Source organism: Lampetra fluviatilis, chromosome 3 (assembly GCF_964198595.1).
Source record: "Lampetra fluviatilis chromosome 3, kcLamFluv1.1, whole genome shotgun sequence".
Classification (NCBI taxonomy): domain Eukaryota; kingdom Metazoa; phylum Chordata; class Hyperoartia; order Petromyzontiformes; family Petromyzontidae; genus Lampetra; species Lampetra fluviatilis.
Genome location: NC_136277.1, coordinates 8,408,887 through 8,430,757, shown reverse-complemented (window position 1 = coordinate 8,430,757; position 21,871 = coordinate 8,408,887). Strand labels below are relative to the sequence as shown.

The 21,871-nt window shown below is 49.6% G+C and overlaps 1 protein-coding gene across 2 annotated transcripts in view; it reads left to right on the top strand.

Moving 5' to 3' along the window:
* Window positions 1-21,871, top strand: part of LOC144951822 (uncharacterized) — a 135,697-nt gene that overhangs the window by 64,887 nt on the left and 48,939 nt on the right. The window contains exons 10-23 of one of the 2 annotated variants that reach the window (XM_078882167.1): window positions 261-297; window positions 3,150-3,266; window positions 6,083-6,200; window positions 6,455-6,630; window positions 6,930-7,017; window positions 9,488-9,666; window positions 11,479-11,528; window positions 12,311-12,341; window positions 12,892-13,002; window positions 13,920-14,037; window positions 17,634-17,821; window positions 18,135-18,222; window positions 19,694-19,851; window positions 20,549-20,601. In XM_078882167.1, coding sequence (XP_078738293.1) covers window positions 261-297; window positions 3,150-3,266; window positions 6,083-6,200; window positions 6,455-6,630; window positions 6,930-7,017; window positions 9,488-9,666; window positions 11,479-11,528; window positions 12,311-12,341; window positions 12,892-13,002; window positions 13,920-14,037; window positions 17,634-17,821; window positions 18,135-18,222; window positions 19,694-19,851; window positions 20,549-20,601 — 1,512 coding nt within the window. Of the gene's footprint in view, window positions 1-260; window positions 298-3,149; window positions 3,267-6,082; window positions 6,201-6,454; window positions 6,631-6,929; window positions 7,018-9,487; window positions 9,667-11,475; window positions 11,529-12,310; window positions 12,342-12,891; window positions 13,003-13,919; window positions 14,038-17,633; window positions 17,822-18,134; window positions 18,223-19,693; window positions 19,852-20,548; window positions 20,602-21,871 lie in introns of both variants that reach the window. The other variant, XM_078882166.1, reaches the window with a different exon arrangement.

Genomic DNA, 21,871 nt, shown 5'->3' with positions numbered 1-21,871 from the left:
TCCAGAGCGATCTGAAGAGGAGATGTCTTCGTGCACCACCAGAACCTTCCACCTTTTCAAGTGCACAGCAGTGGATCTAACACTAAGGAGTCACAGGGCCAGTCGTAGAAACGCATCGTGATGCCGTGGTGCTGCATGAACATCGTGATTGCCGTGTAGCTGTAGTGTGCATGAGTCACAGCTGTAGTGATGTACTCTGTCTCAGTGTGCATGAGTCTCTCTCACTCTGCTATCTCTGTGTTGTTTGTTCCACTGTGCAGCTCAGGGAGAAGCTGAAGGTGGAAGTGGAGAAACGAGGTGAGGAGCATTCCCATCACGCCCTGCCCCCACCTCACCATTAACACTCACCCAGCACACCTCACTGTGAACTCTGACCCAGCACACCTCACTGTGAACTCTGACCCTGCACACCTCACTGTGAACTCTGACCCTGCACATCTCACTGTGAACTCTCACCCTGCACACCTCACCATTAACTCTCACCCTGCTCACTTCACTGTGAACACTCATGTGCTGTGCGTGCGCTGTGTGTGCTGTGTGTGGTGTGCGTGCTGTGTGCGTGCAGTGCGTTAATTAATTTTGACCACCCTCTCCAAAGCCCCCATCCTCACCGTTTAATGTCTATAAAAGGTGATGATCAATTAAACATCACCAGCATCCCCTCAGTTACACTCACTTCAGTTACAATCCCCTCAGTTACAATCCCCTCAGTTGAAATCCCCTCAGTTACATTCCCCTCAGTTACATTCCCCTCAGTTACACTCCCCTCAGTGGTGTGGTCCTCACTGCCCCCGTGCTGTGGGGTCCCCCAGGGCTCCCCGCTGGGCCCCGTCTCCCCCTCTCCGCGCTGGCGGCACGCCGCCCTGCGCTGTCACGGACTCCCTGACCCAACCCCATCGCCACTCTCACCCGCTGCCTTCACTCGCACCTTGGGGCAAATCGACGTTTCTCCAGGCAAATGTTCACGGTGAAGTCCTCCTCGGCGGCAAATACTCCGGTGCTAGCGTGCTCCTCTTAACCACTGACAAGGCACTGGGAAAGATGGTGCAGAGCCTCGGATTCATCATCGCGTTCTGTTCTCTACACACGAAGCTCCACTCTGCCAGATCCCTTGCTTCCACCATCCCCTAACCCCAGTGGCAGCTGAGACACTCACCCACCCTCACCCATCCTCACCCTCCCTCACCTACCCTCATCTACCCTCACCCATCCTCACCCACCCTCACCCATCCTCACCCATCCTCACCCACCCTCACCCATCCTTACCCATCCTCACCCACCCTCACCCACCATCCCCTACCCTCGCCCATCCTCACCTATCCTCACCCACCCTCACCCATCCTCACCCATCCTCACCCACGCCTTCACCACATCACGACTCGACTACTGCAACTCCCTCCTCTACCTCCTCCCCGAACTCATCCACATACTCCAGGTGACTTCCCACCACACGAGCACACGAGACCACATCACCCGACCCTCCGATCCTCTCCGCTGGCTCCCAACCCAATCCCAGATCGATCTGCAGATCACATCCACTCTCTTCAAGATCCTCCATGGACTCACTCTTGTCGTCCTCTCCCCTCTCATCTCACTCTACTCCCTCCACACACTCTCCAACATCTCCCCGCTCATCTCACTCTACTCCCTCCACGCACTCTCCTACCTCTCCCCTCTCATCTCACCCTACTCCCTCCACGCACTCTCCTACCTCTCCCCTCTCATCTCACTCTACTCCCTCCACGCACTCTCCTACCTCTCCCCTCTCATCTCACTCTACTCCCCTCCACACACTCTCCTACCTCTCCCCTCTCATCTCACTCTACTCCCTCCACACACTCTCCTGCCTCTTACCTCTCATCTCACTCTACGCCCAGTCACACACTCTCCGTCCTCTCCCCTCTCATCTCACTCTATTCCCAGTCACACACTCTCTGCTCACCAACAAGGTCGTCTGTTGAAGCCCCCAGTCAACATCTGCAAAGTGGGAGGCCGTTCTATCCTTTGCCCCAGGGTCTGGAACTCCGTTCCCCCAGACGTCCGTACTGTCAACCCCCTGCCCATGTCCAAGTCCTGGCTCCAGGCCCTCCTCTCCTTCTCTGCCCACGTGTGACGGTCTCTTAGTCCGTATTAAATTCTCCTCTCACCATGATGCACACGAGTGCCACTGGGTTGTTAGCATCATGAGGCCTCCTTTGCCAGTAGCAAAATATAATAATAGGGTTTTTACCCTATTTTCTGGCAACAAAACTGACAACTTTTTACAAGGAATCAAGTTTGCATTAACCACAATACCTGCAGTCAGAATGCAATCAAACATGATTCCTTGTAAAAAAAGGTGTCAGTTTTGTTACCAGAAAAAGGGGTAAAAACCCTATAATATTTTGCTACTGGCAAAGGAGGCCTCATGATGTAAATGCTTACCCCGAGCTCTCATTACTCTGATAGTGCGTTGTCTTTGAGTTATGTGCCTTTTGGCGTCATCTGGTCCAACACCATGTGAGACAGGGCTCTAAGAAAAGCTGTCTCTGGTGTGGACCAATCAATTTTAAGGACAATGCATACATTATCAGAGTTGTTTTTTGTTTGCATTCTGACTGCAGGTATTGTGGTTAATGCAAACATGATTTCTTGTAAAAAGGTGTCAGTTTTGTTGCCAGAAAAAAGGGTAAAAAACCTATTATTATTGGGTTGTTAGCGTCTGCAAGTCATTACATCCAGGTGCCGTATACGGCGATCGTATTGCAGGGAGCGCCCAGACATCATCCGGACATTTGGAACGCATTCACAGAAACGTACCACTCCCCTGCGGAGGCCAGGCCTTCAAAAAACAAAAACATTCCTAGTCATAGAGCTCGATTCCTACTCACGGCCACCAGCATCAGTGACGATTATCTGAACCGGTCCTGGGCCTTCTCTAAGTCGACTCAAAATGAGTACTTGGTGTGGTGTGCATACATCTTGACAAGGGAGACAAAGGCAGCCGGGCGTGGTGCTGGCCACCTACCCCCTCGTGTGCCGTTCCAGCCTGCATAGGTGCTCGCAAACAGCACTTGCGCCAACAGTCTATTAAGGTTATACAGGGATCTTTGTCTTTGTGAGTACCAGTGAGTGAGTGTGAGTGAGTGACGCTGCCTCATCTCACTCAGACTACACGCTCGAGTGGGGAGACATCGCCGTCCACCCCACGCGTCACTCCGTGCAGAAGTGGCCCAAGGCCGAGGACGGCCGAATCTACGTCCCCTACAAAGTGTCCGTCGCCTTCTGTGAGTGACCTCCCCTCCTCCTCCTGGTCCCCCACTCACCCCCACTCTGTACTCCTCCTGTTCCCCCACTCACCCCCACTCTGTACTCCCCCTGGTCCCCCACTCACCCCCTCTCTGTACTCCCCCTGGTCCCCCACTACCCCTCTCTGTACTCCCCCTGGTCCCCCACTCACCCCCTCTCTGTACTCCCCCTGGTCCCCCACTACCCCTCTCTGTACTCCCCCTGGTCCCCCACTCACCCCCTCTCTGTACTCCCCCTGGTCCTCCACTCACCCCCTCTCTGTACTCCCCCTGGTCCCCCACTCACCCCCTCTCTGTACTCCCCCTGGTCCCCCACTCACCCCCACTCTGTACTCCCCCTGGTCCCCCACTCACCCCCTCTCTGTACTCCCCCTGGTCCCCCACTCACCCCCTCTCTGTACTCCCCCTGGTCCCCCACTCACCCCGACTCTGTACTCCCCCTGGTCCCCCACTCACCCCCACTCTGTACTCCTCCTGTTCCCCCACTCACCCCCACTCTGTACTCCCCCTGGTCCCCCACTCACCCCCTCTCTGTACTCCCCCTGGTCCCCCACTACCCCTCTCTGTACTCCCCCTGGTCCCCCACTCACCCCCTCTCTGTACTCCCCCTGGTCCCCCACTACCCCTCTCTGTACTCCCCCTGGTCCCCCACTCACCCCCTCTCTGTACTCCCCCTGGTCCTCCACTCACCCCCTCTCTGTACTCCCCCTGGTCCCCCACTCACCCCCTCTCTGTACTCCCCCTGGTCCCCCACTCACCCCCTCTCTGTACTCCCCCTGGTCCTCCACTCACCCCCACTCTGTACTCCCCCTGGTCCCCCACTCACCCCCTCTCTGTACTCCCCCTGGTCCCCCACTCACCCCCACTCTGTACTCCCCCTGGTCCCTCACTCACCCCCACTCTGTACTCCCCCTGGTCCCCCACTACCCCTCTCTGTACTCCCCCTGGTCCCCCACTCACCCCCACTCTGTACTCCCCCTGGTCCCCCACTACCCCTCTCTGTACTCCCCCTGGTCCCCCACTCACCCCCTCTCTGTACTCCCCCTGGTCCCCCACTACCCCTCTCTGTACTCCCCCTGGTCCTCCACTCACCCCCTCTCTGTACTCCCCCTGGTCCCCCACTCACCCCCACTCTGTACTCCCCCTGGTCCCCCACTCACCCCCTCTCTGTACTCCCCCTGGTCCCCCACTCACCCCCACTCTGTACTCCCCCTGGTCCCCCACTCACCCCCTCTCTGTACTCCCCCTGGTCCTCCACTCACCCCCACTCTGTACTACCTCTGGTCCCCCACTCACCCCCACTCTGTACTCCCCCTGGTCCCTCACTCACCCCCTCTCTGTACTCCCCCTGGTCCCCCACTCACCCCCACTCTGTACTCCCCCTGGTCCCTCACTCACCCCCACTCTGTACTCCCCCTGGTCCCCCACTACCCCTCTCTGTACTCCCCCTGGTCCCCCACTCACCCCCACTCTGTACTCCCCCTGGTCCCCCACTACCCCTCTCTGTACTCCCCCTGGTCCCCCACTCACCCCCTTTCTGTACTCCCCCTGGTCCTCCACTCACCCCCTCTCTGTACTCCCCCTGGTCCCCCACTCACCCCCACTCTGTACTCCCCCTGGTCCCCCACTCACCCCCATTCTGTACTCCCCCTGGTCCCCAACTCACCCCCTCTCTGTACTCCCCCTGGTCCCCCACTCACCCCCTCTCTGTACTCCCCCTGGTCCTCCACTCACCCCCTCTCTGTACTCCCCCTGGTCCCCCACTCACCCCCACTCTGTACTCCCCCTGGTCCCTCACTCACCCCCTCTCTGTACTCCCCCTGGTCCCCCACTCACCCCCACTCTGTACTCCCCCTGGTCCCCCACTACCCCTCTCTGTACTCCCCCTGGTCCCCCACTCACCCCCTCTCTGTACTCCCCCTGGTCCTCCACTCACCCCCTCTCTGTACTCCCCCTGGTCCCCCACTCACCCCCACTCTGTACTCCCCCTGGTCCCCCACTCACCCCCTCTCTGTACTCCCCCTGGTCCCCCACTCACCCCCACTCTGTACTCCCCCTGGTCCCCCACTCACACCCTCTCTGTGCTCCCCCTGGTCCCCCACTCACCCCCTCTCTGTACTCCCCCTGGTCCCCCACTCACCCCCACTCTGTACTCCCCCTGGTCCCCCACTACCCCTCTCTGTACACCCCCTGGTCCCCCACTCACCCCCACTCTGTACTCCCCCTGGTCCCCCACTCACCCCCTCTCTGTACTCCCCCTGGTCCCCCACTACCCCTCTCTGTACTCCCCCTGGCCCCCCACTCACCCCCTTTCTGTACTCCCCCTGGTCCCCCACTCACCCCCTCTCTGTACTCCCCCTGGTCCCCCACTACCCCTCTCTGTACTCCCCCTGGCCCCCCACTCACCCCCTCTCTTTACTCCCCCTGGTCCCCCACTAGCCCACTCTGTACTCCCCCTGGTCCCCCACTCACCCCCACTCTGTACTCCCCCTGGTCCCCCACTCACCCCCACTCTGTACTCCCCCTGGTCCCCCACTCACCCCCACTCTGTACTCCCCCTGGTCCCCCACTCACCCCCACTCTGTACTCCCCCTGGTCCCCCACTCACCCCCACTCTGTACTCCCCCTGGTCCCCCACTCACACCCACTCTGTACTCCCCCTAGTCCCCCACTCACCCCCACTCTGTACTCCCCCTGGTCCCCCACTAGCCCACTCTGTACTCCCCTTGGTCCCCACTCACCCCCACACGTGACGACTCACGTGACCCTGAGTCTCCCCGTGTCTCATCGCGTAGACGACGGCGACGTCAAGAAGATTGAGGAGGCGGCGTTGGAGTTTGAGAAGAAAACGTGCGTCCGGTTCATCCCTCGCTCCAGCCAGACCGACTACATCTACATCCACGCGTGGGACGGGTGAGACAGAGACACGGACACGACAAAGACGCGGACACTATAGACACTACAGAGACACAGACACTACAGAGACGCGGACACTACAGAGACACAGACACTACGGAGACGCGGACACTACAGAGACACAGACACTATAAAGACACGGACACTACAGAGACAGACACTACAGAGACACGGACACTACAGAGACACGGACGCTACAGAGAATAGTGAGTGAATGGGGCTCGGTGCTCAGGCTGGGATTGTCTCTACAGGAATTGGTCGTTCCTGGGCTATCAGGGCGGGCACCAGGCAATATCCCTGGAGCCCAGGAAGGTGACCAAGGGCGTCGTTCTGCACGAGTTGATGCACGCGCTCGGCTTCCACCACGAGCACTGCCGCAGCGACCGCGACGACCACGTCTGGGTGCTGAGCCACAACGTCAAGCCCGGTGAGAGGGACAGACAGCGCAGTTCAATTCCCAACCATGGCCATCAACAGCGACGAGTCATCTATAAGCTGATTCTAGGCCACCGCCTCCACCTTAAACAACTCACCCCCATGATGACACAGTGTGAATAGGCTCATGTCCAACAGCAGATTGATGAAGTTTCTAAGTTATGAGTCAAATTAACGGTGTCAACCAAAGTGTTCGTTGTGTTAGAGAGTATTGCCCTTGGCTCTTTGTGATAATGTGAGAAGCTGTATTCCTTTAATGACCTTGTCATAAATTAATATATTTATTTTCAGAGTGGGTGGATGCCATTGTGAAGACAACCCCCCATGAGCACAACCTAAGGACCCCGTACGACTACAGCTCCGTCACCCACTACGGCATGTACGTCTCTCGGTGTGCCGGCATGCTGTGCACTTTGTTGAGTTCCTGGAGCCAGGATAGACGTGGCCAGGTCTTGGAGGGGAAGGGATGGATACCCAGCCGTGGACCATTACGAACTTTAACCACCTTCACCAAACGTCTGTGCAGTTAGCCTCTGCAGCAGGCCCGGTGCACCATGAGGTCACATGGCCTCACTGTGATGGCTCGAGGTCGTGGGGCAGATCCAGGTTTTCTGGGTTGACCCGTTGAGTTCCTGGCATCTGCCCAACATCCTGGGTACCATTTTTCTATTTAAAGCTTTCGTGACTGCAGGGATTCATCTTCTTGGTTCTTTCGGTAAAGTCACGTAGAAGGGAAGTCATAAAATAATAAAAATAATTATTTTATTATGTTTTATTTTTATTATTAATAATTATTTTATTATGTTTTATTTTTATTATTTTATTACTTCCCTTCTACGTGACTTTACCGAAAGAACCAAGAAGATAAATGCTGGGTACCAGACAAGAGCCAAGTCCACTCAGGTCCAGTTCCTCCTGAGCCCCGCGAAGCTCCTGCTCTCAGCTCCTTAGCTGTGCATCCATGGCCTCTTGGTCTGGCCTAAGAGCAGCTGCTCGTGCTGTGCATGTAGATACAGGTCCCCGCCTCCACAGCTTCACTTGTTACAGTATTTTATCATCTGTATTATAACCCTTTTGTGTATCTTCCATTTTCTCTGTAATATTATGAACACGATCTACAACTGCTGAAAGTAGAGTCATTGCAACGTCCAATGGGCATGAACTACATCAATGTTAGAAGGACTTAATAAACTCACAGTTGGGCCCAGTACCAAACTTATTTCACTTACTCTTTGGTTCTTTCGGTAAAGTCATGTAGGTATAAAATAAAATAAATCACGACGTTTCGGGCGCAACACAAGCGTCCATCATTAGGTGGGAAAACATGATCTGCTGCTGAGGCAGACTGTTTTCAAAGGTTTGATATGGGTCTAGCTCAAGGGTTATAAAGAAGTGGCCGGGGCTAGTGATGTTAATGTGAGAAATTAGCATGTAACTGTAAGATAGAAGAGTGACCTCCTAAACGAGGGCAACACAAGTGGCTATGTTAATGTGAGGGATTAGCACGATGTTAAAGTGAGAAATTAGAGGGCACGGAAGTGGCTATGTTAATGTGAGGGATTAGCACGATGTTAAAGTGAGAAATAAGCATGTAACTGTAGAAAAGAAGGAGAAAAGATGGGCCTCCCCGACGAGGGAGTGCAACCCAACAGGTATAATACGAAGGGCCTGTGAGTATGAGAGTGCAATCCAAAAGACATGTGAGCATGAGAGTTCAATCCAAAGCCAAGAGAGTGCAATGCAACGGACATGTGAGCATGAGAGATCTAAGAGAGAGGCATAGAGAGAGAGAGAGAGAGACAGAGAGTCGAAATAACAGCTAACATATGCATGTTGGATGGACACATCACAGTCAGTTAAGACTTTACCTGGTTAATAACGTCCTTCCAATTATTGCTCAGTTTGTACCCATCCTCTCGGTTCAAGTTGTGTCTGTGTTTATATATCTGGATGGCTTCATGAACAAATCTCTGAAGGTAGCCGGTAGGTTTGCAGAGTACCTCCGTCTTGGAAAAATCAATTTCGTGTGAGCCCACAGCGTTACAACAATGATCGGCAACTGCAGAGGTATTGGTCCTTATTTCACTTGTTCAACAATGTCAGAGAGACACAACTGGGAAACACAGCAGTGTCTGTACATTTATCTGTGTTTTTGAAGACATCCCGACAGCAAAGTAATGAAGTACAGCGATGGACAAGGGCAGGCTGGAGTGCTTCTGGAAGGCTGAACTAGATAACGAAGAGTAACATAGCAATGTGTCTCATCAGTATAGTTTGTGATCAGTGTGTCTAACCTGCTATGACATATCTGGCTTAGAAACTTGTACATTGTCAAGAAAATTAAAAACATTTCCAAAGTGCACAAAGAAGCTTGGGGAGATGATTTCTACGATTACTGTCAGAGACAGAACGAGGAACACTTGTGATAGAGAACATACGTAGGTTAGAGATGTGACATTGATGGTTAAAAAAGCAAGTGAGCTTGGACAGGACCCGCCACTAGACGGAATGATGGCTGCTCGTCGAGACTAAAGATGGAGTGGCAGCCAAGGGAGGCTGTGAGGACATCCGCTATGAAATCGGCTTGGGTGCGATGCTGGGTGGGCTGCGCGTCGCGGCACCGCGAGGGATGGTGATGACTTGGGGAGGCTTTCAACAGCTCAGGGATTGTCCATGGCTGTGATGAGGATTTCATTCACAAGAATAGTGCATTGCTTCATATTGTACCGGCCAAAACCCCACTAAATGACAAAATAAATGATGACTTTAGCTGCTTTACAATGGAGACGTTGGTGTCAATTTGCTCTTATTTCATTGGCAATGAACTCCAATTTTAAATGACTCCGCAGGACCGCCGGCTCGAAAGATGAGCACAGCCCGACGCTGGTGCCCAAGGACACAAGCACCATGCGTCGCTTTGGAGGTGGCCACACCCTGAGTGAGGGCGACGTGGAGAAGATCGAGAAGATGTTCGGCTGTGAGCCGGCACCACGGGGACCCAGCGACGCAGCTTCAGCGCGGACGCCGGGTAAGAGACGCACAGCTGGAGAGCTCCATGAGCAAATCATATTGCAGTGCAGGAATGAGATTCTTGATTGTCAGCCGGTTGAATAGTACTGGTTGCCAGGTGTAGATGCGGATCTGTGATTCATGGCTACATCATCCTAGGGAGCCCCGTCAATATGCTTGCTCAGAGTATGCATATTCGTACATTTGAAACTTGGTTATTTTATGAGGCAATTGTTTACAAGTCACGTTTGGCCAGGCCGTGTGTGCACTGCCTTTGCACCGCGTTGTTTGTTCACGACGTGAGATGTCACCGAGTTATTGCCCGTTCCCATCCTCTTTCTGTGCCTGCATTCATTGATTAAAGTGGCGAGGAGTCTCCTGGTCCAATACATCATCATCGTCATCCTCATGATGATCCTCTACTGCACCGTCCATACGACAACCACATGTCAGAGTGCATTTGTCTAGCACGAAGAACGAGGTACTACAGAGAGAAGCCATCAGCTGAGACGATGTCCGACGTGGAGGCCCTGCCCTGAGACAGCAGGCGGCTTGCAAGGCGGGGCCTCTGTAGCGCCATGCGCCCACAGAGCGAGCCGAGCGACTTTGGCCACAGCGCCGGCACAGCCCCGGCGCTCGCTCCTCCCTCGCCACCCAGCTGGGTCGCCCACCTCCCACTCGGCCAAGCCAACGCGTGGCTCCCGTTGGTGCAGAGCCATCGCTGAGCAACACCTTGGGAACTGGAGGCCACATTATAGCGGGTGACGTTAATTACAATTATAATTCATAACGCGCAGTATATGGGGAAGGCTCCTCATTACACGAGCAGCAGAATAAGTCAGCTCAGTGACTCTATTTTATATATTCTCTATGTTCAGCATTCATGTCGCTGTGATATGATACTCATCACTCTGATAGAGGTCCTGAGAAACCTGGGGCTTCAGGTGATCTTTAAAAAACAGAGGCGATAGCAGTGGCTAGGGATGGGTCTGGGCACCATCATCGCAGGTTCCACGTTAAGACGTGAGACTTTATCGCAGTCAGGCATAAGAACTCAAAGGCTTCGTTGTGTTTCTGGAGTCATTTGCACAACACTGGGAGTTGTGATAAGGAGGTCAAGAGATAGTCTGCTAGTAGGGCATGGATTTTGATGGACTACATGAAGCACTTGGGAAGAGTAGAGATGTGAATGTTCACGTGAAGAGATGTGTGATGCAGGGGTAGTGGCCCATCTTACTGTATGGGTCAGAGAGCTGGACTTGAACACAGCAATGGGGATAGAAGCTGCTGACCTCCAAACTCAGTTATATACGAAACATTATAGAAATCCATGGCAGTGTAGGGTAAGCAACGTGGATGTTCAGAATAGAACATATCAATATTGTACAGGGTTGTAGATGCAATCATGAAAGGGAAGTGATGATTGTTACGCATGGGCAAGACAGCCATTGGAGACAGCACCTAGAAGACTTTAAACCAGACGATGAGACAATGTAATAAACAACTTGGAAGGCAGGTGTCAACTTGGTGATTGCAGCAAATCTGTCAGAAGGAAGGAATTGATTGTGGGTTGTGACCGATACGGTACACAGAGGCACATGAACATGGGAACACTTTGATCAGCAGATGATAATTATGGTAATGATAATGATGTTACAAAGCCTTATACCCACAGACCGTTATACCTACAAAGCCTCATACCCACAGGCAATGCAGACCCGGAGTGTTTGGAGATAATGCTGTCTGTACTGCTGCGTGTGTTGACAATTCTGCCCATGTGCACTGTGCACGAGCTTGTTCACTGATTTCTCTCTGTGCGTTACTCCAGCAGGAGCCAGCGCTGCATACAGAGAAGCTGATGTCTCAAGTCACAAAATGACGGTGAGATCTGCAGCAAAATTCCATGATCTAGCAGAGCACAGGCTGACTTCCGTAGAAATATTTGTATTTATAGTGAAGCAAACCTACATCCTGAGCTGCCCCCATATAAACCCTCGTAACACTCGCCATGACACGGCAGGTTCATTCCATGGGGTAGTGACTCAACCAAGCGGTAGGGTGTTTGCCGCTTGTTGCAGAAGTTCAAAGTTCAAATCCAGCGGCCGCTCTGATTAATGCTGCTGGTGCATTAGCTATAAAAATATGTGGCGTTTGCTTTACAGTGGACATTAAAGATCCCGTGGTCTACATTTTACAGATTTATGAAATTGTAATATACATAGCATTCATCATCTCCTTCTGTGGGGCGCCACGGTGGTTAGATATTATATCCATCGCCAGGTATGCAGGAGCTCGTGGGCTCTATCCTGACACTGAGGTCAATATATTTGGAGTTTGCATGTTCTCTCCATGGTCGCTTGAATTTTTCTCCAGGCCCTCCCGTTTTTCCCTGCATGTTTAGAAACATGCATTTAGATTATTTGGCTTCTATAAATTTCCACATGATAAACCGCTTCGTTGTGCTCTCTTTTGTGGCCAGATCTCCTCTGAAAAGAGCTATATAGCTCAGTGGTCTTTACCTGGTATATATTATAGTAGTTTATTTTGATTGTGAAAACTAAGCAGGACCCTCCTGGGTAAACAAGTGTGATAATTATGCAATTCCTTTTCTGTTTTTTTATCATTTCCTGTTGCCTAATTATTATTTCTTCATTTTATTTCAGCTTCCCCGTGCTCCAGAGAAGAAAGGGAAAGGTACGCACCACGGGGCCTTGTTCAGGTTCACGGGGCCCACGGGAGGAATCCACCTCCACGTGCCCAGTGCAGTGAGCACAGCGCCATTCTTGATCGGCCTCCATTGCCACCACTAATACTTGCGAACATTTACTGCAGCCTGGCTTCAGATCTTCTGACTGAATGCGAGAGACTCGGACAACAAAGTCACGTTGAGCCTGGTGTGGTGGAATGCACCCTGTAGTCCCGCTCCTTGGGGCTGTGGGGTGAGGATCACACAGACTTGTGAGACACCCACACCTGCTTGGCTGCAACCAAACGGCAGTATGGCAAGTACATTGAATCCATCTGTGTGGAGCTTTCAGTGGTGTTCCTGCATATGTATTGGATTTCTGTGGGTACTCTGGCTTCCTCCCGCATGCCAAATAATGAACTGACCAAACAAAGGGTATAATTGTCATTGTGTTAGCTGACTTGTGCGAAGTGTGCACATTGCATGTCAGGCTGTGCGAGGAGAGATTCCCACGTGAGCATTCTGCACCCCCCCCCCCCTCTCTCGCTCTGGCTTCAGAATTCATCGGGTGTGGAGTCAAGGAGAGCAGCCTCTCACGCCCAGTCAGGCACTGGCCCAAGAGCGGCGATGACCATGTGTACATCCCCTACAAGGTGTCCAAGGACTTCTGTAAGTGTCGCATTTACCCCATGAACTGTCAGTGTGTTAGTGCTCTGCGGCAGGGCTTATTTAACGCTTTTTTTTTCTTATAAGCAACACCGTAGTCTCATCATGATAGCTGAGTTTGAGAGGCTGATTACCTCTAAATGTACATTTCCTTTTTATGGGAATAGTCTCGATAACTCGTGTTTACAAGTGTTGCCACTGTCCTGGTTCAAGTTTGTTGTATCGTTTACCCGCACTCGTCACGCGTGCTGTGAGCCCTGCCCACACGCATGTCGCTTGTGGGAGAGCGGCAGACAACCTCGCTCCCGTGACCACGCACTGTGTGGGCGATGCCACATGGACCGTACCCCTGCCACTGTAATGATCACAAATTTAATTTGAATTATAATATTTGGTGAATATGAAAATGCACTTTGATGACTATAAGGGATCAACACATCATAGAATATACATATTTCTAGCATAGTTATGGCATGATTCATGTCTCAGAACATTGTTTACCTCAATTAAAACGAGTAAATAACTTTTTCAGTTACTGCCATTAAGCTTGCAAAGATAAATTATAAAGGCGTCATTACGTATGCCTCGATCACTGCAGTACGTTTACAAGTCGGTGTATAATGTGTTACTCTGTTTTAAACATATCCCTGCCCATAACAGTGAAGACCTGACTCTAGTCTCCACTAGATTTTGATTTTCTGAGTAGACCTAAAGCCAGCATCTGGCTGTTTGGGGAGTGGAGTTTCATGAGCCCGAGCTTGTGCAAGTTAGGGCAAAGCATTACAATGATAACATGAGCATTTAATTAATATCAAGGTGTTTGAACCCCCTATGTGTATTAATCAGTGAATATTCATGGAAAACTATGTATGAGCATTGCAATGAAGTTCACTGCTATGAAATGTCTCACTGTCTTGCAGATGACTACGATGTGAAAACCATCGAGCAGGCTGTAGAGGAGTTTGAGAAGAAAACCCACATGCGATTCCGCCCTCATGGCAAAGAGACGGACTTCATTCACATCCAGGCCTTGGAGGGGTGAGGACTTCACATCCAATACCCAGATTCTGTACACCACTTCAGAAATCCACAGCCATTACTCACATTTACAATTCTTATCCAGCACTCAATTTATTTTGACATCCATAATTCACATGCTGTACTCACATCATCTGCTTGGATCCATTTATTTCAGTCAATGGTCAAGTCAGTTTAATAATCAAGACAATTCACAATCAGGGCTATTCATATCTGTGAGCAATGGCTGCCATTGCGAGCCAGCCTGTATAACGTGTGCAATATCTGCCGTTTTTGACAACTGTGTAAGTGTGAGACCTTAAATGCGCTGCCACTGGGATCAGAGCCCTCTGGGGCATTGATGGAGCTGTGCTGTGCTGGTATTGTGTTGTCTGCAACTTGCTGGGACTGTGTTGTCGTGGTGCTGATTTCTCTGTGGCTTGTTGGGGCTGGGCATTTCCAGTGCCGTCCCCCTCTGTGCGACTTTTGGGACAGGGATAGGTGTAATCATTGTGGTTGGGGTGGATTGTGTGTTTCTGACAGTGGACTGCAACTGGTCTTGCATCCGCGATGTAATTGGGGGGTTTGTTCTTCGGATGTGTTGGTATTGAGCTTCAGTGGCTCAGCCTGCGTTAGTAGATTTATCAAATCTCTCCTGCATTTTTCAACTCCTCTCTTTTACTTTTTGTCTTGATGATCCTGTTGTTCTCTGAGTCTAGCATAGTGCTCTGGGATGCACTGCATGTAAGCACTCTATACATCTAATCATTACTGGTTATTGATAATTTTTACATCTGGCCACTAGTTATTTATTTCTTTTTTTTGCAAACGGCATATGCAGCATTCTGTGAAGGACATATGGTTCTGTGCAATTCCACATTCTATACCTGATCTGCCTCCATTGGGATGAAGTCTGGCTCATCACAGCCAACCTTTTATCGAGTGTTTGGTTTGGCCAGAGCAGTCAGACATGAATTTATGAAATTGAAAAACCCCAACCTAGATGAGCACATTGATCTGGCTACGAGCACCGTGTGGGGGCCAGTTGGATGCAGTGCAACATGAACGTCATTGCATCTGACTCCTCACTGCAAATGGCATTCATCTGTCAAAACCCCTTGTGTAGCAGTATCGAGGTGCTGGGATTCACTGACTGCCACTTAGCAGGGTGGCACAATACGAGTGCGGTGCCACCTCCGGGTGACATGGAGGATTGAATGCAAATAACCATTTTCAATTGGGAGATGATGCCACGTTTGATTGCATTTGTGAGGATTGATGAGTGCATGGTCTACATTCATTGGCAGGAATTGCATTAAAATACGTTCACAGTAAAAGACCATCGTATCGTACTCTCTTTAATCAGGAGTTATTGTTAACTACAATAAAACAGTACGTGAGAATGTTTTTGTCTTAGCGTGTATAATTGTGCCGCTCTAATGGATGACTGGATGCAGAGGGAGTGAAAGTGGAGACCTCTAAGCAGCAGGTGGTTTTGGTTTGGGAACTAGAAATGATAGAGATAAAAAAAATACCGGTAGAATTCTGTAGGTTAAGAAAACTTTGCATAGCAAACATCTGGTTCCACCATTAAAAAGATAAATCAAGGTACCTGTTAATAACCAGGTGATTCTGGAAAATACCAGTTAGATTGCATCGTAGTCAAACAGAGAAACCGAAATAACACGTTGATCGCTCACGGCTACCCAGGGGTAGAGACAGGCTCTTATTACCCGATTACTTTGAAGGAGAAATTGAATAAAATAAACTCAAACAAAAGAAGAGAGAGATGGAATCTAGATTCATTTAAAGTAATATTCTCAAGCACAGAAAATACCATTGGTAGAGAGGTGGGGAGCGAATGCGGAAAAAGCCTTGGGTAAAAGAGGAAATTGTTAAAAATATCAATAAGGAAAAGGAAACAGGTGTTAAGATGTTAAAACACCAAATAGAAACCTTTTACAAGGAATCATGTCTGCATTAACCACACTACTTGTTGTCAGAATGCAAACAAAAAACATACTCTGATAATATATGCATTCACTATGGGAACCTCATTTGCCAGTAAAAATATGATAATTGGTTTTTTACCCTTCTATCTGGCAATAAAACTGACACCTTTTTACAAGGAGTCATGTTTGCATAGACCGCAATACCTGCAGTCATAATACAAACAAAAGACATAACTCTGATAATGTGCACTGTCCTTGAAGTTGATTGGTCCACACCCGAGATAGCTTTCCTTAGAGCCTGGTCTCACATGGGTTGGACCAGATGACGCCAAAAGGCGAACAGCACAAAGACAAGCACAGAGGAAGCAGAACAAGTCAGAGAAAAGTGTAAAGTACACATTGAAGATCCATGTGAAACGGGAAGCCAAAAAGACTGGTAGACACAGAAGACAAGGGTCCTGCTATTCTTCAGAGTTATGTCTCTTGTTTGTATTATGACTGCAGGTATTGCAGTCTATGCAAACATGACTCCTTGTAAAAAGGTGTCAGTTTTGTTGCCAGATAGAAGGGTAAAAAAACAATTATAATATATGCATTGTCTTTTAAACTGATTGGTCCACACCACAGACAGCTTTCTTTAGAGCCTAATCTCAAACGGAATTAGACCAGAGGACGCCAAAAGGCAAACAGCACAAAGACAAGCACAGATGAAGCAGAACAAGTCAGAGAAAAGTGTAAAGTAGACATTGAAGATCCATGTGAAACGGGAAGCCAGAGAGACTGGTAGACAAAGAAGACAAGGGTTCTGCTATTCTTCAAACTAAAGTCGTTGCAGCAATCAAAAGTATGAAGACGGGGAAGGCAGAAGGAATCGATAATAAATTGTTCAACTTTTAGGTGGGGGAGCAATAAATTAGATTACGCTTTGTCACAAGATGTGTTTTGTTCAATTTGCTCCAGATGATCAGAATGGACTGGAAAGATAGACAGCTTATTGCGGCTTTGCACATGAGTCAAACAGCAACAGTGAACATAACCAAAGGCGAATCAGATAATACAGAAATCTGAAGAGGTGCGATACAGGGGTGCACATTATCACTGGCACCTTTGTGGAGATGATGATGATAATGAAGCAGCTTGGGAAATCATGGTGGAAGGAATTATTGGAGGTCAGTGAGATCAGCAGATTTGCAGATGGCAAGCAGGTGCTGGCTATTAGAGAGTAAGGGGTGACATGTTTTAGTTACAAAGTTAATAAAGTAAAAGAGAATTACGACAAAAAATAAACATGAACAAGAGAAATGAGAGTATGAAGGAGAGAATGCAGGGAAATTAATCTTCCGATTGTAGGTAACAAGATAAAAGTGAAAGAGTTCCCCTGCTTGGGCAGCCTTCTCACATACGATGCTCGGTGTTCTAAATAAATCAAAATCAGCAGTGGTGGCTGCAGGTTTATAACAAGGACAGGTCATGACAATTGACAGAGCATTCTTAATTTATTTCCCTTCACCTTGACTATGACAATTCACTCTTTTATGCTGTTGTGCTCAGTTTATTCTGTTGCATGCAAATGCATTGGCTCATTTACACCAGGATTACAAATCTACATGATCTGAATGCATTAAAAATGATTTCTTGATACCAGTGAATGATTTTTGCTTTCAGTTCTCTCAGCAAGAGTTGGTCATATGTGGGGAGGCAGGGTGGAAGCCAGGATCTGTCCCTGGAGCCCGGGAAGGTGACCAAGGGCACGGTTCTGCACGAGTTGATGCACGCACTCGGCTTCCACCATGAGCACTGCCGCAGCGACCGCGACGACCACGTCTGGGTGCTGAGCGACAACATCAAGGAAGGTGAGAAGGCGTTTGTGACTCCATCCCCCGGTGCAGGTTGAGCACCGCTCGTGACAGCTGCTTCCGAGCTGCGTCTGGTGCCACGAGTGCCGATCCTCCACTCCTGCCAGAGTGGCCGGGCACTCGCGGTGCACTCGTCTCTTATCAACTGTCCGTAAAAAGGAGAACATGAGCTGCTTCATAGCACAACAACCACATACACTACGTCCGTACCACAACATTGTGTTACAAGTGGTTGAGTTTGTAACAAGGAGAAATATAAATTCTACATTTTTTTTAAAGCATTAAATGGTGAACATTGTTTCTTTTTTAGAATGGAAGAGTCAAATCGTGAAGATGAAATCACACGCTCATGACGTGTCCACCCCCTACGACTGCAGCTCCATCATGCACTACAGCATGTACGTACCACTCCCTGTGTATGCGAGTCCTTTACATTAATTATACAAGTGTCTTACACATTCATTATTCTAGAGTGCCTTATAAGTTCCAGATTCTACACCACGTGTGTGTTATACATTCCTTATATGAAAGTGTGTGTGTGTATGTGTTATACATTCCCTATATCACAGTGTGTCTTACACATTCCCTGTACTACAGTGTACGTGTGTTATATAAGGGGGTAGGTGTAGGTCTTCCCCCTTCTATTCTGCCACATCCACTCACGGTCTTTCCGGTGCTCGGCCTGCATGAAATACAGAGACCAAGCTGCAAAATGACCTTTCATTAATAACACAAAAGCCACCACAAACTTAAGTTGTTAAGTGTCGGTAGAGAATTCCTAATCCTGAGTGGCAAGGTGCATCGGGGCAACAGGTAAAACAACTTCCCACGACATTCCCGCACAGTTGTATTCACACGCCACGCAAGTCCACAAGAGATCCATGTCCGTGTGGTTCCTCGCTCTGGAGAACACGAGTTTCCAGGGCACAGTCAAAAGTGCAAGGGCACAGCTCTTGCAGAAAAGGCCCTAAGTGGACGATGGATGGGTAACAGATGCATGTAAGCAGGGGCGGTTGGACTCCACTGATAAGATTTGCTTTGTCAAGAGCATAGGAGTCAGCACTGAGCTGAGTCAAGCACCAGGGTGGCACGTGTCTGGATGATCGCCGTCAAAGGCAAGTCGCAATGTCACCAGCACCCACGACTGAGCGCCACTGGGAGCACACAGTGGCAAAGAGCACCTGACCACGTGAGATTCAGCCTAGGATCCAGAGTTATGCCAAACCTGTAACCAAAGAGGTAGGTCGCTTTGTATTTATATTCCTGAAATTCCCTTCTCCCTGTCATACTGGGACACGGTTGCAAGGTAAGCAATTCAAGGACTCAGGACACATTTTTACTCCAGTTTCTTGTCACTCTGTGACTGGTTCTTTGTCACACTGCTAAGTCGAGTTCAGCTTGAAACCCTGGGGCTCACTGGTCACTGTCCTCGAGGATCTCTGCACAATGTGTGTGTGCATGCATATACATCCCCTAAGCTACAGTTTGTGTGTCCCACCATCATGCCCAGCACGTCCTGTATTGTAAATACATATATAAATATGCGTGTTTGAATTGCTGGAGTGATCATTGATTATATTGGATGTGAGAGGATGGATTATATTGGATGTGTTATACAATCGGCAATCAGCTTGATGTGCTTTCGAACCTGGTTTCATTTATTGTGGCTACCTGAGATTTGAATGTTGAATATTATGAATGCTCAAGTTTCTGAGACCTCACCTTCATTCATGATGGGTGAATTGTAATGCTGTTTAGCGCCTGTAAAATGTGAGTTTTTTTAATATAAAATGCTCCAAATGCTCTCCACGGATCGCTGTGTGTATGGATGGTGGAGGGCCCTGTACCTGAGGCTTTGTGCGTGTCCAGGACGGCGGGCTCGGTGGACGAGCGCAACCCGACCATCATCCCCAAGAACCCGCTCCTCATGCTGCACATGGGGCATGGCAACTCCCTGAGCCCCTGCGACGTGGCCAAGGTGCAAAAGCTGTACGGATACGAGACGACACTGCCGCTGAGCTCTACAGGTGGGTCCACCGAGTGCCCTGGCTGATTTATGGCTACCAGAGCAAGAACGCTTCAGGGACTCTGATTCCAATACCAAACACACGTCATGGCTGTTAGCATTCACTCTCCTTGAAATCTCATGAACATTGAAGCTGCATATTAGCCACTGAAAAGTGGCCATGTTATTGGTGATGGCCGCGTGGTGCGTTTTGTCAGTGCTTTACACACGAGGCGCTGTGAGGAGTACAAGGCCCTGTGCAATCTGAATGTGGCAGGGTCTTTAATTTGAGGGCCACTGACTGAGAAGGGAATGACGATGCGCCCTCACACTGTCCTCGTCATTGCTTCCCAACACTGACACGATGTCAAATGCTGATGATGGCCATAGTTGGGTCCACGCATTTAGACCTTACAGGCTCTGTTAGCTCTATATAGCGGGGGTTTAGAAATAATGGCTCCCTGCTGACAGTGGTGAGCGTCATCACTGATGGACATGCACGCATGTGTGTGTGTTCTGAGACTGTTTTATTGTACGTTGTATGCCTTTACTTGCATGTGTACTCGTATAAGTGTGTACTTGTATATGTGTGTATGTTGTGCTGCTTGTGTGTGGACACAATTGCACCGTGGTGTGTGACGTCTGTGCTGTAACATGCCTGAACAAACACTGGTATCCTGGAGTGTAATGCGTCTCCATTCATTGTTTTGATATCCCAGGTGTGGGAGACCGCGAGAGTTTGGAGAGCCAAGTGAGAGTTTGGAAGCGAAAGGTGAGAGGGGTGAGGCACTGAAAGGCCTCCATGCACACCGTGCCACATGTGCGTGCAGGACGTTGCGTGAGTTAACGTTGCATCATCACGGCTTTGTGAACGCGTCTTTCCCTGGTGAGAGGTCAATTCGTAGTCCTCTTCATCGTGGTCACTGAGGAAGGCGGCTCGTGTGTATTATGACGACGGCATGCAGTGTTGGCAGTCAGTTCAGTTAGCGCTGGGAGACGGTGCATGCAGTGCTGGAAGAAATTGCAGGTAGTCGGTGTAGACAGGAAGTCTAGTCATTATAATCTGCAGTTAGTGCAGTCAATTTGGGCTGACAGGTAATGCAGTCATTGCTGGCAGTCAGTGCCGAAAGTTAGTGCTGTAAGTCAGTGCTTGAAGTCAGTACAGTCAGTGTGGTCAGTGCTGGGAGTCAGTGCTGAAGTCAGTACAGTCAGTGTGATCCACTCATCTCCCTCTCTCACTCCACTCATCTCACTCCACTCATCTTCCTCCTACCACAGACTCTTACCAGCCTATTTATTATATTCTGAATATGGCAATATATTCATGAGCTACATGCAAATGTCAAGGTCTGCCTGCCACGAGAGGGCTTCAGGACAGAGTCCGTGTAGTTTTGTTATTCCCCTGTTCAAGGAGCACAGACTACAGTGGGTTTCTATATGGTCCATCACTTGGGCTGCATCGCCACAGTTGCACTGTGGCTTGTCTTTCATTATTATCCATGAAGAAAGGAGATTTGTGCATCAATTGATGATGTTCTGATATGGTTGATGGTTGCACCAGTGCCTTCGAGGAGGAATGCTAAAGCCAGGAGGTGCAATGTTTGGGTCTCATGAGGTTTTTTCTGGACATCCGCGTTCTTCCACTCTGTTCGCCAGCATTCTTCCGGATCTGGATGAGATTCTAGGATGGTGAAAGCACGATTCTAGAGAGGGGTTTGGGACTTTGAGTTCATGGTGAGGAACGTTTTTTAGATCTTGGTTGATTGGGAGGTTGTTGTTGTCAAGAAAATGTGTAAACTCCCTTGCAGTTTCCACGATGTATCTGTGGATATTTGGTGGCAGAATGTTCACCGGGAAAGGGAAACAGGGGATTTGTGTTGGTTTAAATGTTCCGGTTATGATGTGAATTGCGTTATTTAGTTGTGCAACCTATCAGTTTTGAGTCTGTGAATGATATCATCGAATTGGTATGGCTACAAAATGTGTTTTTCATGCACAAATGTCTCCCAAAAATATATAGCATGCTTTTTTACTTAAACCAA